Raw genomic sequence first — 11,459 nt, 5'->3', positions numbered from 1 at the left:
TACTGAGACCTTGAATTTCCCCTTGGGGATCAATAAAGTATCTATCTATGTATCATCTGGCTTGCTCAAGGACGATTCAATGCACAACCAGCAGGAGGCAGACTTGTGCGATGAGTCCCAGTCAGACAACTGCTCCACCTCCCGAGGCCCAGTCCTGCCTTCGCCACCCCTGATGGATCCCCAGAGGACCATGCTCTCTGGCTCCCTCACCCTGCTCGTGCTGTCTCCACCACGCGGTCGGGCTCCAGGCTGTCCTTGCCCAGCTTGGACAGGTTGATCTTGGTCTCCAGGGTCATCTGCAGAGTCCCTGTGTATTCCATGTCCAGCTCCAGCCATAAACCTGAGGAACAAAGAAGACATGGATATATTTCCACATGAGAAAGTAAAGATACACTATACTATAGACACAGACACACACACACAACCACACTGTACACACACACACACACACACACACACACACACACAACACACACACACACACATCTAACAAATGCCTCAGCAACACAGCAACACAGGGCTCAGCAGGATTATTCATTCCTATAGAATGTCCTATCGCTTTTCATAAAACCAATATCTGCCCTGACACTGCGGCCGGATTGGTTGGGAAATCTCTTGGGATCCTAATGTATTTTAAATGGATTTATCCTATGACAAGGGATTCACAGTGGCTCTGTTGTGCCTGCGCACTCGCTCCAGACCTTTGAACCTTCTGTCCATCCCATTGTTCCCGCCTGTGTCACATGGACTTCACTCAATGAAATTGCTCTCACATATTACATGCATTCCAGGATTTGTTTGCTGTCGAGAAAAGGCCTCAAGCGACACACAGCATCCTGCTTGAGCATGTTGAGGCGTACGGTCACAAATAAGAGAATATAATGTTCGCGAACCGAGAGTTCCACATTATGATGTGACAATTACTGCTTGAGCATTTTTTAATAATGAACAAAGTCTCGTGGAGTGTTTTATGGATGTCTGTAAGAAAAAGTGAACTGACGAAGTGAACCAATTAGCCCAAGACAATGACAGCAGGGCTACTAATCTGAGTGATATTTCAGGGGGATTACGACGAGCATTTGAGGATTTGGGCATCCTCAATTACGCTAAATTACAGCAGATTATAATTCCCTCAACGTCTGATAACCAGTGTGGCAAATCTGCAAATGGGATGAGGTCTGATTAGGGAGTGTGTATGTAGCTGTGTGTGTACGCATGTGTATGGATGTGCGTCAGAGACCACACGAGTGGATATGTGCATCTGGACTGTCAGTGAACTCAGAAAATCAGACGTCTGCAGTCACCGCCACTCATACCCAGAATCTGGCCTAAGCTCTTAGGCTGCCCGTCTAAACAGTGGTCACCAATGTGTCCAGTGATCAGACGCAACCCTCCCTTTCTCTCTGTGTCCCACTTTTCTTTCTGTCTCTCTCTCTTTCTCTCTATCTCTCTCTCTTTTTTTCTTACAAACACACACACACACACATGCACACTAGCAAACATGCCCTCATACAAATGGTGAACAGAAGCATTGATCCATACATAAAATGGAGATAAAAGTCACATTTTAACAAACACGCACACACACGCATGCACGCACAAACACGCACACGCACACACACACACACACACACACACACACACACACACACACACACTCACAAACACAAATACACACGCACACGCACAAGAGTGACTGCCACAGCTGCATTATGCGTGCTGAGATTACAGTGGGATAATATCTGATCCCATGGCTGCCCGGGGGCATTCACATCAGCAAACATAAGCAGCAGCCGGGCCATCACTCCTCTGAGATGGAAGATCTAATCGGATCTTTCGAAAAGACCTGCGCACAACAACACTGAATAACACACCACGCAGCAGTGCGTCGCGCGGGATAACGCACGGCGCACCACGCAGCTCACGGCGCGGAGCGGAGCGGAGCGACTCATCCAGACTTACCTCGGCTGTTGAAGCGGGGCTCGTACGTGTTGATAATCTGAGGCATGCAGGAGCCCATGTCCAGCTCAGTAAGAGTCAGCTCATTCATGAAGTAAGGCAACTGGGCACACACACACATGCACACAAATACACAGACACAGACACAGACACACACACACATGCACACAAATACACAGACACAGACACAGACACACACACACACATGCACACAAATACACAGACACAGACACAGACACAGACTCACACAGACACACACACACACACACACACACACACACACACACACACACACACACACACACACACACACACACACACACACACACAAAAGAAACTACCATTAAAAATTCACATTCACATCAATCATTCACATCATTATTAAAAATTCATACAGTATTTGCATCTGGAACAAATACTGTTGGATTTATGTTGGTAGCTTTTAGGTATAGGAAGTTACTGAAATAAATGCATTACATCAGGATAGTCAATTCGCCAAACAGAAAATTGCAATTTCAGTTTGGATCATTATAAATGATTATGTAAAAAGCAGCCGTTGCATAAGATGCTATGATGTATTTGTAAAAACTGCCCATAATCTGCCAAGGGTCAATTCAAGAGTCAATTCAAGACATTTTGTGTTACTGGCAATAATAGACCTCTGAAGTTCGCCTACAAAAAACCTGCCATCTTTGAGATCCGGTATCTTGCGACTTGGGATTTTTAATTATCGTTTAACTCTCGCGGGGACGAAGAAGTCTGAAGTGCATAATTTTTTTCCTCTGCCTTCTAGTGGATACTGTGATCTTCAGTACGCTAAGACGGCACATTTAAATATTTGCTACCCCAGAGCTAACTTGCAATGCAACTTGCCATAAGTAGTTGCTTTTCAAGCAGATTTCCTTATATGGGCAAAGATGTCAGCTTTGGTTCCTTTTTGTAGGCGAACTTCTGAGGTCTATAATACCAATGGCCATGTGAGGTTTCTAATGTGACTTTACCCACAATGCACCACGCTGCTGCCGCTCACTCACCCTTATTTTACTCAGCTTCTTCTGAATCTTGCGTGAGACCATGTCAGTCCAGTACTTTTCCCGCAGGAAGTCCCAAAAGATCCGGCCAATCAGGGCATTGATCCAGGCAGGAGGGATATCCATGTGACAGCACGCGTCCTGTTTAGGGAGAAGCAGCAGTATGGGGGTGAGATGGCTCCTGTCCACTTCTATCTGACCTGGGATCAGACACACGCGCAAGCTCTGGTTATGCAGTCACAGGACTTTTTTTTAATGGGTTCTGCTCCATCCCTTGTGGTCCTGTGGGCTTCAGATTATGGCAGAGGGACGCTGGGCAGCGCATAAAGCAGCAGCTGCTCAAACGAGCTTCATTAACTCCGTAACTGGCCCGCTTGGCAGCACGGCGTGTTCCTGAACGCCAGAAAGAGACGACCTGCCACCCTCGCAGTAAGCCAATTTCCATTTTATAATTCATGACCTTTTTTTTTTGCTGGTTCAACTCATACAGAACAGTCTACGGTTCAACGTCTACGGTGAAATGACAAATCTTTGTCATTTCACAAAGAACCTCTTGCACTGGGCAGTCAGAATGAATAAAATAATACCATTTATTTAACATTTTACATAGTTATATTCATGAAACTACCAAATCAAAAACACCATTATACAGTTGTCAAAAGCTGAAACCATTATACAGTGCAATTACATGCAATTACACTTGTCTTAATAAAACAATGTGCTCCTAGTGTGTATGTGTGTGTGTGTGTGTGTGTGTGTGTGGGTTAAATGCAGAGGAGGACTAATTTCCTTCAGGACAACTTAAATTAACTTAACTTAAAAGACCCCCATATATGCCTGTGCACATACTGTACTCTGGTTAGCCCATCCCCATGCAGTACCTTCTCTGTGGGGCTGGCCTGGGTGCTGCTGGGCCCGGGGCTGGCTGCAGGGCTGGGTCCCTGGGACCTGAGGAGCGTGCCCATGTAGGAGGTGTAGTCCTGCAGCAGGATGTTGCCGCGCACCCTGCTGGCCAGCAGCACGGAGGCCAGGTCCTCGGTGCTCCCCCGGCTGGACACGTGGCTCGACTGCACTGGGCTGCCGGGGCTCTCCATGTGAGGCACGGACACGTCTGCAGGAACACACACACACACACGCACACACACACACACACGCACGCACGCACGCACGCACGCACGCACGCACGTGTCCATATGCGCTCACGCACATACAGACACACACACATATTATGCGCGCACATATTATGCGCACACACACACGCACACACACACACACACACACACACACACACACACACACACGCACGCACGTGTCCATATGCGCTCACGCACATACAGACACACACACATATTATGCGCGCACACACACAGACACACACACACACACACACACACACACACACACACACACGCGCTTGTCCATATGCGCTCACGCACATACAGACACACACACATATTATGCGCACACACACACACACACACACACACACACACACACACACACACACACACACACACACACACACACACACACACACACACACACACACCAGACCCCAGGGCATCAGGAAAGAGTTGGGCTACTAATGACAGCAATATGATGTATAAAGACAGAGACCTGACAGAAGTGTCAAGTCAATGTGATATTTCTGGAGATGATTCTGGATGTGACATTTCTGAAAGCGGCACTGACTGGGCAAAGCTATCAATAGCTGTCTCAATGTTCTTATCAAGTAATACTGACATTTATTTATCACAAGGAGCCTGTCACACAAAAACATTAAAGTATGCATAGAGCTACCTGTCACCAAGCTCTATATTTTGCAATAACTTTTTTTCCAGCAAGCTCAACTGGCCTTTTCTTGAGCAAGCGACAGATGACAATAAAATAAAAATACAAAGTTTACAACTCTGTTCTGACCAGAGGGCTATTCATATTCTGAGGTGCAGATGTGGGACCTGATTGGCCAACTGCTATGGGCTATTTAATGACTAGTGAAGGCCGTACCGGATCTGGAGCCGCATCTGCTCAGCCTGTCCTGATGGTCAGCCCTGGAGGCCGCCGCCTGGAGCTGATGGAACCACTCCTCCTTCTCGCGTCCCGTCCGGCCGAATAGGTACAGCATGACCGCGTGACGGCCGGGTCTGGGTTTGGCTGCCGCTGTGAGCGTGACAGGCCGGTCCTGTCTGTGGTGCTGATGCTGCTGTTGTTCCCCCCCTCCTCCGCCCACACCTCCACCTCCTGCCTGGGCCTCGTCCCTCAGCTCCTCCGTCACAGGCTGCTCGCCCTCGGCCAGCGTGATGCAGATGGGGTACTTTGGATTCCACACCCGCTTGCGTGCCAGAGCGGCCGGAAGCAGGAACACCTGTGACACACACACACACACACACACACATAACCCCCACCCCAAACAAGCAAGCAGCCGTCATTAGGGACACGCCACACGGCACACACAGCAGACAGAAACGCACAATGCTTTCATCTCATTCAAAGAGCTCTCATCAGTTCATTCACAGATGTTTGGAATGGGTTGAAAGAAATCAGAGAAAATAAAATGATGATCCCTCAATGTGGATAACTCTCTTTAATGTTCATATTCCTCTGCCTTGATGTATATGTATGTAATGCATATTTCTTTCAACATAAGATCTAAAGACAGACCTTGCTGCCAGCTAGCTGGACCTTGCGTGAGCGGACAAAAGTGGACTCCTGGGGCTGCTCGTCAAAGGTGGCCCGACGCTTGATGCTCTGGCGGGGGTAGTCCAACCTCAGGCCCTGGCCCTCCAGCGACACGTAGACGGAGTGTGTGAGGGACGGGTGGTAGTAGTCCGGGTCGTAGGTGTACATCTCGTTCATCCAGCCCTGAGAGGCAACCCAGATGCATCATGGGAGTCATGAGTTTAGATCGACTCGGCGCTACCAGACTGGCCCTGTCGTTCACCCAGTCCTAAAGGGCAGAGACTAGAGGGGCCTTGGATTCAGTCATCCCAGCAAATAATCGAGCTAGCACCGTCGCTCATGCAGCTGTGAAATGCATGACCACGGCAAGGTCAGTGATTCAGACAGCACAACTAACAAGCTCAGTAGCCACTGATTAAACGTGGGCGTGCTGCGGCTGTTCTCAAATCAGCCTTGCCTCGCTGTGATCTGGGCTCATAAAGCAGCTCTGCAGTTCTCAGTCCGACTCTGAATGGACTTTGTCATGAGAAGGGACTCTTGAGACTTTACATGAGAAAGGAACAATAGGTTTTAAAGGAGACGGTGTACTGAATCAACAGTCTGTAGGAGTCTGCAGAGCCACATAAGGTTTTGTCTGACTGAGCGAACAGCACAAGGGACACAATAATGGTGGCCTTGGAGTATCTGTTAAAAAGCGCAGACAGTAATTGCAGCTTGTCCAGTTGGAGCTGCAAAAAAACATTAGATTCCCCCAGAAAAACAGCAGAAAGAAGAAGATGGGCTTTATTCTAACCAATGTCCTGTGCAATGATCTTTCTACAATATTGTGCAACTTAAAAACATTTGAGAGTGACGTGTAAAAAAATAGGTTGTCATATATATACTCTCTCTGCAAGCTAGACAGAATAGTATAAAATGTAAGACGAATTGCTTACATTAATGTTTTATTGGCAGTTTAAACTTGATGACCACCTACACCGACCAGACTCACCTTTAAGCAGGGTGGATCACCTTGGAGGTCAGTTGGATGACTGTAGTCGATTTGGTTTGCACTGCGTGTGTAAGGTGGAATGGTCTGTCTAGTCATGCCCAGGCGGATGAGCACAAGTCCGAGCATAAAGCCAAAGATCAGGCCGAGGCAGAGACCTGACATGTATGTGGTCAACGGCAGGATGAAGTAGCAGTAGAACAGGGCAGCCAGGAAGCAGAGCCCTGTGGCTGGCACTGTAGTGGTCTGGTGGCTCCCTGGCACCCCCATGACCTGCATGACCCCACCAGCATGGGGGCAAAGCTCCAGAGAGGGGCTGAGGTCCTTCAGTCGCCCAGGGTGCCCATGGGAGCAGCAGGACCTCTTCCTCTTAGCGTGCTTGACAGGCCAGTTGCAGATAGGCAGGTTGAAGTCCCCCTCTGACTGCTTGGAGCTCCTAGCCTGGGAGTCCGTTGCGGTCAAATCCCCGGTGGATCTGCCGATGACTGCGTAGAAGCCTTTATGGCTAGGGGAGTCCAAGGAACTGGTCGTCCGGTGGTGCTTGGGGCTGCCGGACAAGCTGCTGTCATCGCCCATGATCTTGCTGAACATGCTGAGTGGTTCCTGCATGGCCTCATGGAGCTTTCTCCGGGTGTCCTCCAGCTCGGTCTTGAAGAAGCCCGATTTGGGCTCTCCAGTGGGGGAGAGGTTGACCGGGGAGGGCGGCGCAGTGCGGGAGTCTTTGGACTGGGTCAGCTGCCGGAGCAGGTGCAGGTTGAGCCGCGAGTCGGACCGGGACTGGGAGACCTCCGGCTCGCTGCGGGAGATCTCGGTGGAGATGGACTTGACCAGGCTGAGGAAGGGCCGCGGCTTGAGGGACGACGTCGACGACGAGGTCTCCTTGAGCTCAAGCTCGGTGGACAGTGACTTGACCAGGTTGGCCAGGGGCCTGTGCGTGGGTGAGGCATGTCCAGGTGAGAGGAAGCTGGGCAGGGAGGAGGAGATGTCCGCCAGGGAGCCCGGTGAGGAGGGCGAGAGCGGCACGTGGAACGCCGGCGAGCGCAGTCCCCAGTCGTCCTCGTCGGGACAGGACCGCTGCTTGGGCAGAGGGCCACTGGTTCCGTCCTGGTCTCGCTCCAGGCTAAAGATCAGCTCGTTGTCATCCAGGCTGTCCCACTCGCCCTCAGTGCCGGTCAGCTGGATCACAATCCCCCTTTTGGCCGCACCCTGAGCCCCTGGAGGAGGAGGAGGAGGAGGAGGAGGTGGAGGAGGAGGTGGGCAAAGCCTTGGAATCTGGTGCCCCAGTGGATTTTTGAGTCCTCTGTCATTTTCTACGGTCTCCGCCATATCTTATCTTCACATAGCAGAAGGCACTCTAGACTCTCTACGGTTAAATTCAAGGAGATAGAAAACACATTGAGTTACATCACCCTGAGAGACATCAAGAAAGCGTTGACGTGAAAGAAAGACATTTATTAGTGCTACTGTAATCTTTCTCCATTAGGGACCTCTGCGGGGCGATTGTGCGGGGTGAGCGCTGATTGCTATGCGGTAATTACTTAAGCCTTAATATTTACTGAGCACTCTCATGTGTGAACAAAAGATTTCTGCCCCTGCTGTCAGACGTGATAAGTGTGGGCGCACCATGCTCAAAAATAGAGCAGGGGAATGTTCTTCTTAAATGATCGCAAAAGTAGGACAGAGCTCTGACTTAATTTCAATAGCTTGCTGCCAGAATATAAGCTCAAAAGATAGATTTGTTGCTAAGGACAAGAGATACTTACCATACCTCCCATAAGTAACAGTGTGTGTGTGTGGGCCACTGAGCTTGCTTTACATGCAACATGCTCTGCCAAAATATCTAGAATTCATCCTCAGCGGAGGTTTTTTGCTTTGGAATGACATTTTTGATCATCGTGACACCCAGAGTTCTTTCATAAGCTTCACACACACTGCACTGCCATCTCTCACCCTTGAGACTCACAGCCACAGGGCTTCTCTTTCACAGTGATCCTTCACAAGGACAGATTCTGCTTTTAAATTCATGCTGGAGTTACTGATACCTATTGATCCATTGTTGCACAGCATAGATAGACAAGGTTACATAATAAGCAGAATGAGACAACGCTCTTGTCATTAATATTTACAGGTCTATGTTTTCATAAGCCTGTGATGCCTGACAGAACATCTGAAACTTTAACAGAAAGTATATTATTCTAAGAGGGTTTCTGAGTCACAAGCACAGCTGCCTTGTGGCACAATGTTTGGGAAATCGATGAACATCTCTATAGCACCTTTAGATTCTCGCTTAGAGAGGAGAGCATCCCCACCTTTTTCTGGGTCAAAGACTGTATTTCAAAGTGAGTTAAGGACCACACACTGGCATTACGTAACAGCCTGACACAAATTTGACCAATTCAACAGCAGCTGGTGGATCCTCTCTAATCCTTCCTCTCCCTCCAAAATGGTCTGTGGCGAGATATTAAGAATGGCAGACAGCATTAGACCCAACTCTACAGATACTCACAAACATGCTCAGGCTGCCATCACATGTGGAGCTTGTTGGTGCCAAAAGTGGATATGAACAACAGCTGTCCAAACACGGCGGCAGCTGACCTGTGATGTCTGGGATGTAGACAGACCTGGGATAGGACAACAGTCAGAGCATAAACCCTCCTTTTTCTTGAAAATAATCTCCTTTGCAGTATGTAATGGCATACACTGTGACAAAATGATTTTGCTGGTGTGTTACTAAGCAGGCCACACAACAACTTGTCCAATATTGGTGTGTTTGGTGTCAATATTTTGAGGCCTATTATAGTGTATCTTATCTGGGTACTGGGCATTGAATGACTATTTTGGAACTATTTTCGAAGTTTTCACCCTCTCTACAGAAATGATGCACAACAATTCAGGAGCGTAAACTTGCCAGCATCTTAGAGCATAAATGGTATGATTCACTAGGCAACAGCAGGGAGAAGACGTTATGAATATGCCTTGAACAAAGTTGTCATGCTCTATAACAGGGGTGGGCAAACTTTTTGGCTCAAGGGCCACATTGGGTCGCACAACAACCCCCCAAATCCCCCCCTTCAATTTAGTACTTCTAATTTTATGCTGTTTAACAAATGTATAAATTGTGCACTGTCGCTTTAAGAAAGTCGCTTTAATTCATGTTTATTTCTCAATGATCTTCTGCCTGCTCCGCTATGGCTAGTGCTGTACCTACGGCTGGGCCCTCTCACAGTTTTTAAATGGTCAGTAGTGGGAACTACTGTTGCCTTCATGATTTCCTTTTAAAACTTTCTTATAAGAAGGAAATATCAATTACCAACAATCACAAGCCAGCTGGAACCTGCGGCTCTAGCTCTCTCTCGAGAGAGCTCTCTCTCTAAACTAAGAGTTAACTTAGTTTAACATGATGTTATCTCTATTTAACATGATGTTTTGACATTGACATTGTAAACGTTATCTAAGGAGAGTGAAAAGCAGTTTGCAGTAAAGCTAACCAACGTCGTCTCTATCGCAGGAAAAAAATAGCGAGCAGCCTGATAACTAAATGAAATGCTCGGCGGGCCGGATCCCCTTGCCCACCCCTGCTCTATAATGATATAGAGGTAATAAAAAGAAATTCTTGGTATCAAAGGTTACAATCTGACATTTCATACTGCCATGGCAAGCAATGTCCATTTCAGAAAACTATAAAAACTAATGCAAGTGTAATTGTCACAGGGATTCTAAAAAGGAAATGATGTATAAAAGGAAACATTTGTGAGAAAACACAAAACAAAACAGAATACAAGAGATATCCCCAGGCTCTAGAAACCTCATTGGTATAATGTGAAAGGTTGCATTTTATGTCACTTTTAGTAAGCGCTTACTTACTGACTATTTCAGTGCCCAGAGTGCTAGAGTACTGTAGCCTATTTTCCCAATAACTCACTGTTTCTTAAGTGCCAGAATGACAGAAATGGCACAAGCTGAGCATACCTCCTGTACTACTGAATAAATAGCAGCATGTGAATGCCCCCTGCTCTCTGTGCAGTGTACCCTCGGGGCATAAGCAAGCAGATGTTTCTGCCTGCACATGTGTTCTGCTGGCATTATTCCTCTTGTGAAGTGATGGGCTCTCTCGATCCTTCAGTGTGCTGGGCTTAGAGAGAGGGGCCTTGCAAACAGGCAGCCCGCGCCAGTCATGCAGATTAACTATTCTGCATCTTGTGGACTGACGGGGCTTTTAGGACAGTTAGAGCCGAGGCTGACAAAATATTAAGGTGGATAATCTTCTGATATATGAAATCTCTTCAAGCAGACTTGTATTGTCAGCCGCGCTAACGCTGATATTTATGTCATCTGAGGAGCGCGCGCACGCCCCCACACACGTGCTATTTACATATGCATACTTTCAGTAATATGGATAGGCTAATATGGCTATCATGATGTGTTGCACACATCTAAATCATGGCAACATTTTCACTGTCCTGGAACTATCTAATATAGGAATAATAAGGAATTATTAAAAGGCGACAATGTTTTCAAAATACAGAGCCACTCACCAAGTAATATTCAGCAGGGAGCAGGGACTGACACGACTTCTCGGGAATCATGTGAAAAAAAACGGTGCGATGGTTTGATTTTTCCCCCGGTCCAGAAAGTTTCTGCGAGACTACTGTCAAAAACGGTGAGAAAAAAACGAATGGGATGTACAGTATCCCGGCAGCATCTATTGTGGTTTTCTGTCAACCAAAACATTTGTTCGTGTAGAGTCTGGGTGACATTTTGCTACATCCTTATATTCTGAGTTCAGAAAGCTAACGGCACTG

The 11,459-nt window shown here is 47.6% G+C and overlaps 1 protein-coding gene across 1 annotated transcript in view; it reads right to left on the bottom strand.

Moving 5' to 3' along the window:
* tex2l (testis expressed 2, like) overlaps positions 1-11,451 on the bottom strand; it is a 17,155-nt gene extending 5,704 nt beyond the window's left edge. The window contains exons 1-9 of the mRNA XM_042083919.1: positions 11,193-11,451; positions 9,164-9,278; positions 6,661-8,020; positions 5,652-5,852; positions 4,998-5,355; positions 3,872-4,101; positions 2,994-3,131; positions 1,963-2,062; positions 211-340 (exon numbers count right to left, since the gene is read on the bottom strand). Coding sequence (XP_041939853.1) covers positions 211-340; positions 1,963-2,062; positions 2,994-3,131; positions 3,872-4,101; positions 4,998-5,355; positions 5,652-5,852; positions 6,661-7,983 — 2,480 coding nt within the window. The 5' untranslated portion in view covers positions 7,984-8,020; positions 9,164-9,278; positions 11,193-11,451. The remainder of the gene's footprint in view (positions 1-210; positions 341-1,962; positions 2,063-2,993; positions 3,132-3,871; positions 4,102-4,997; positions 5,356-5,651; positions 5,853-6,660; positions 8,021-9,163; positions 9,279-11,192) is intronic.
* Between the last annotated feature and the right edge of the window lie 8 nt (positions 11,452-11,459).

This window comes from Alosa sapidissima, chromosome 24 (genome assembly GCF_018492685.1).
Source record: "Alosa sapidissima isolate fAloSap1 chromosome 24, fAloSap1.pri, whole genome shotgun sequence".
NCBI lineage: Eukaryota > Metazoa > Chordata > Actinopteri > Clupeiformes > Clupeidae > Alosa > Alosa sapidissima.
Note: the sequence above shows the minus strand (reverse complement) of the source record. Positions and strands in the feature narration are given on the sequence as shown.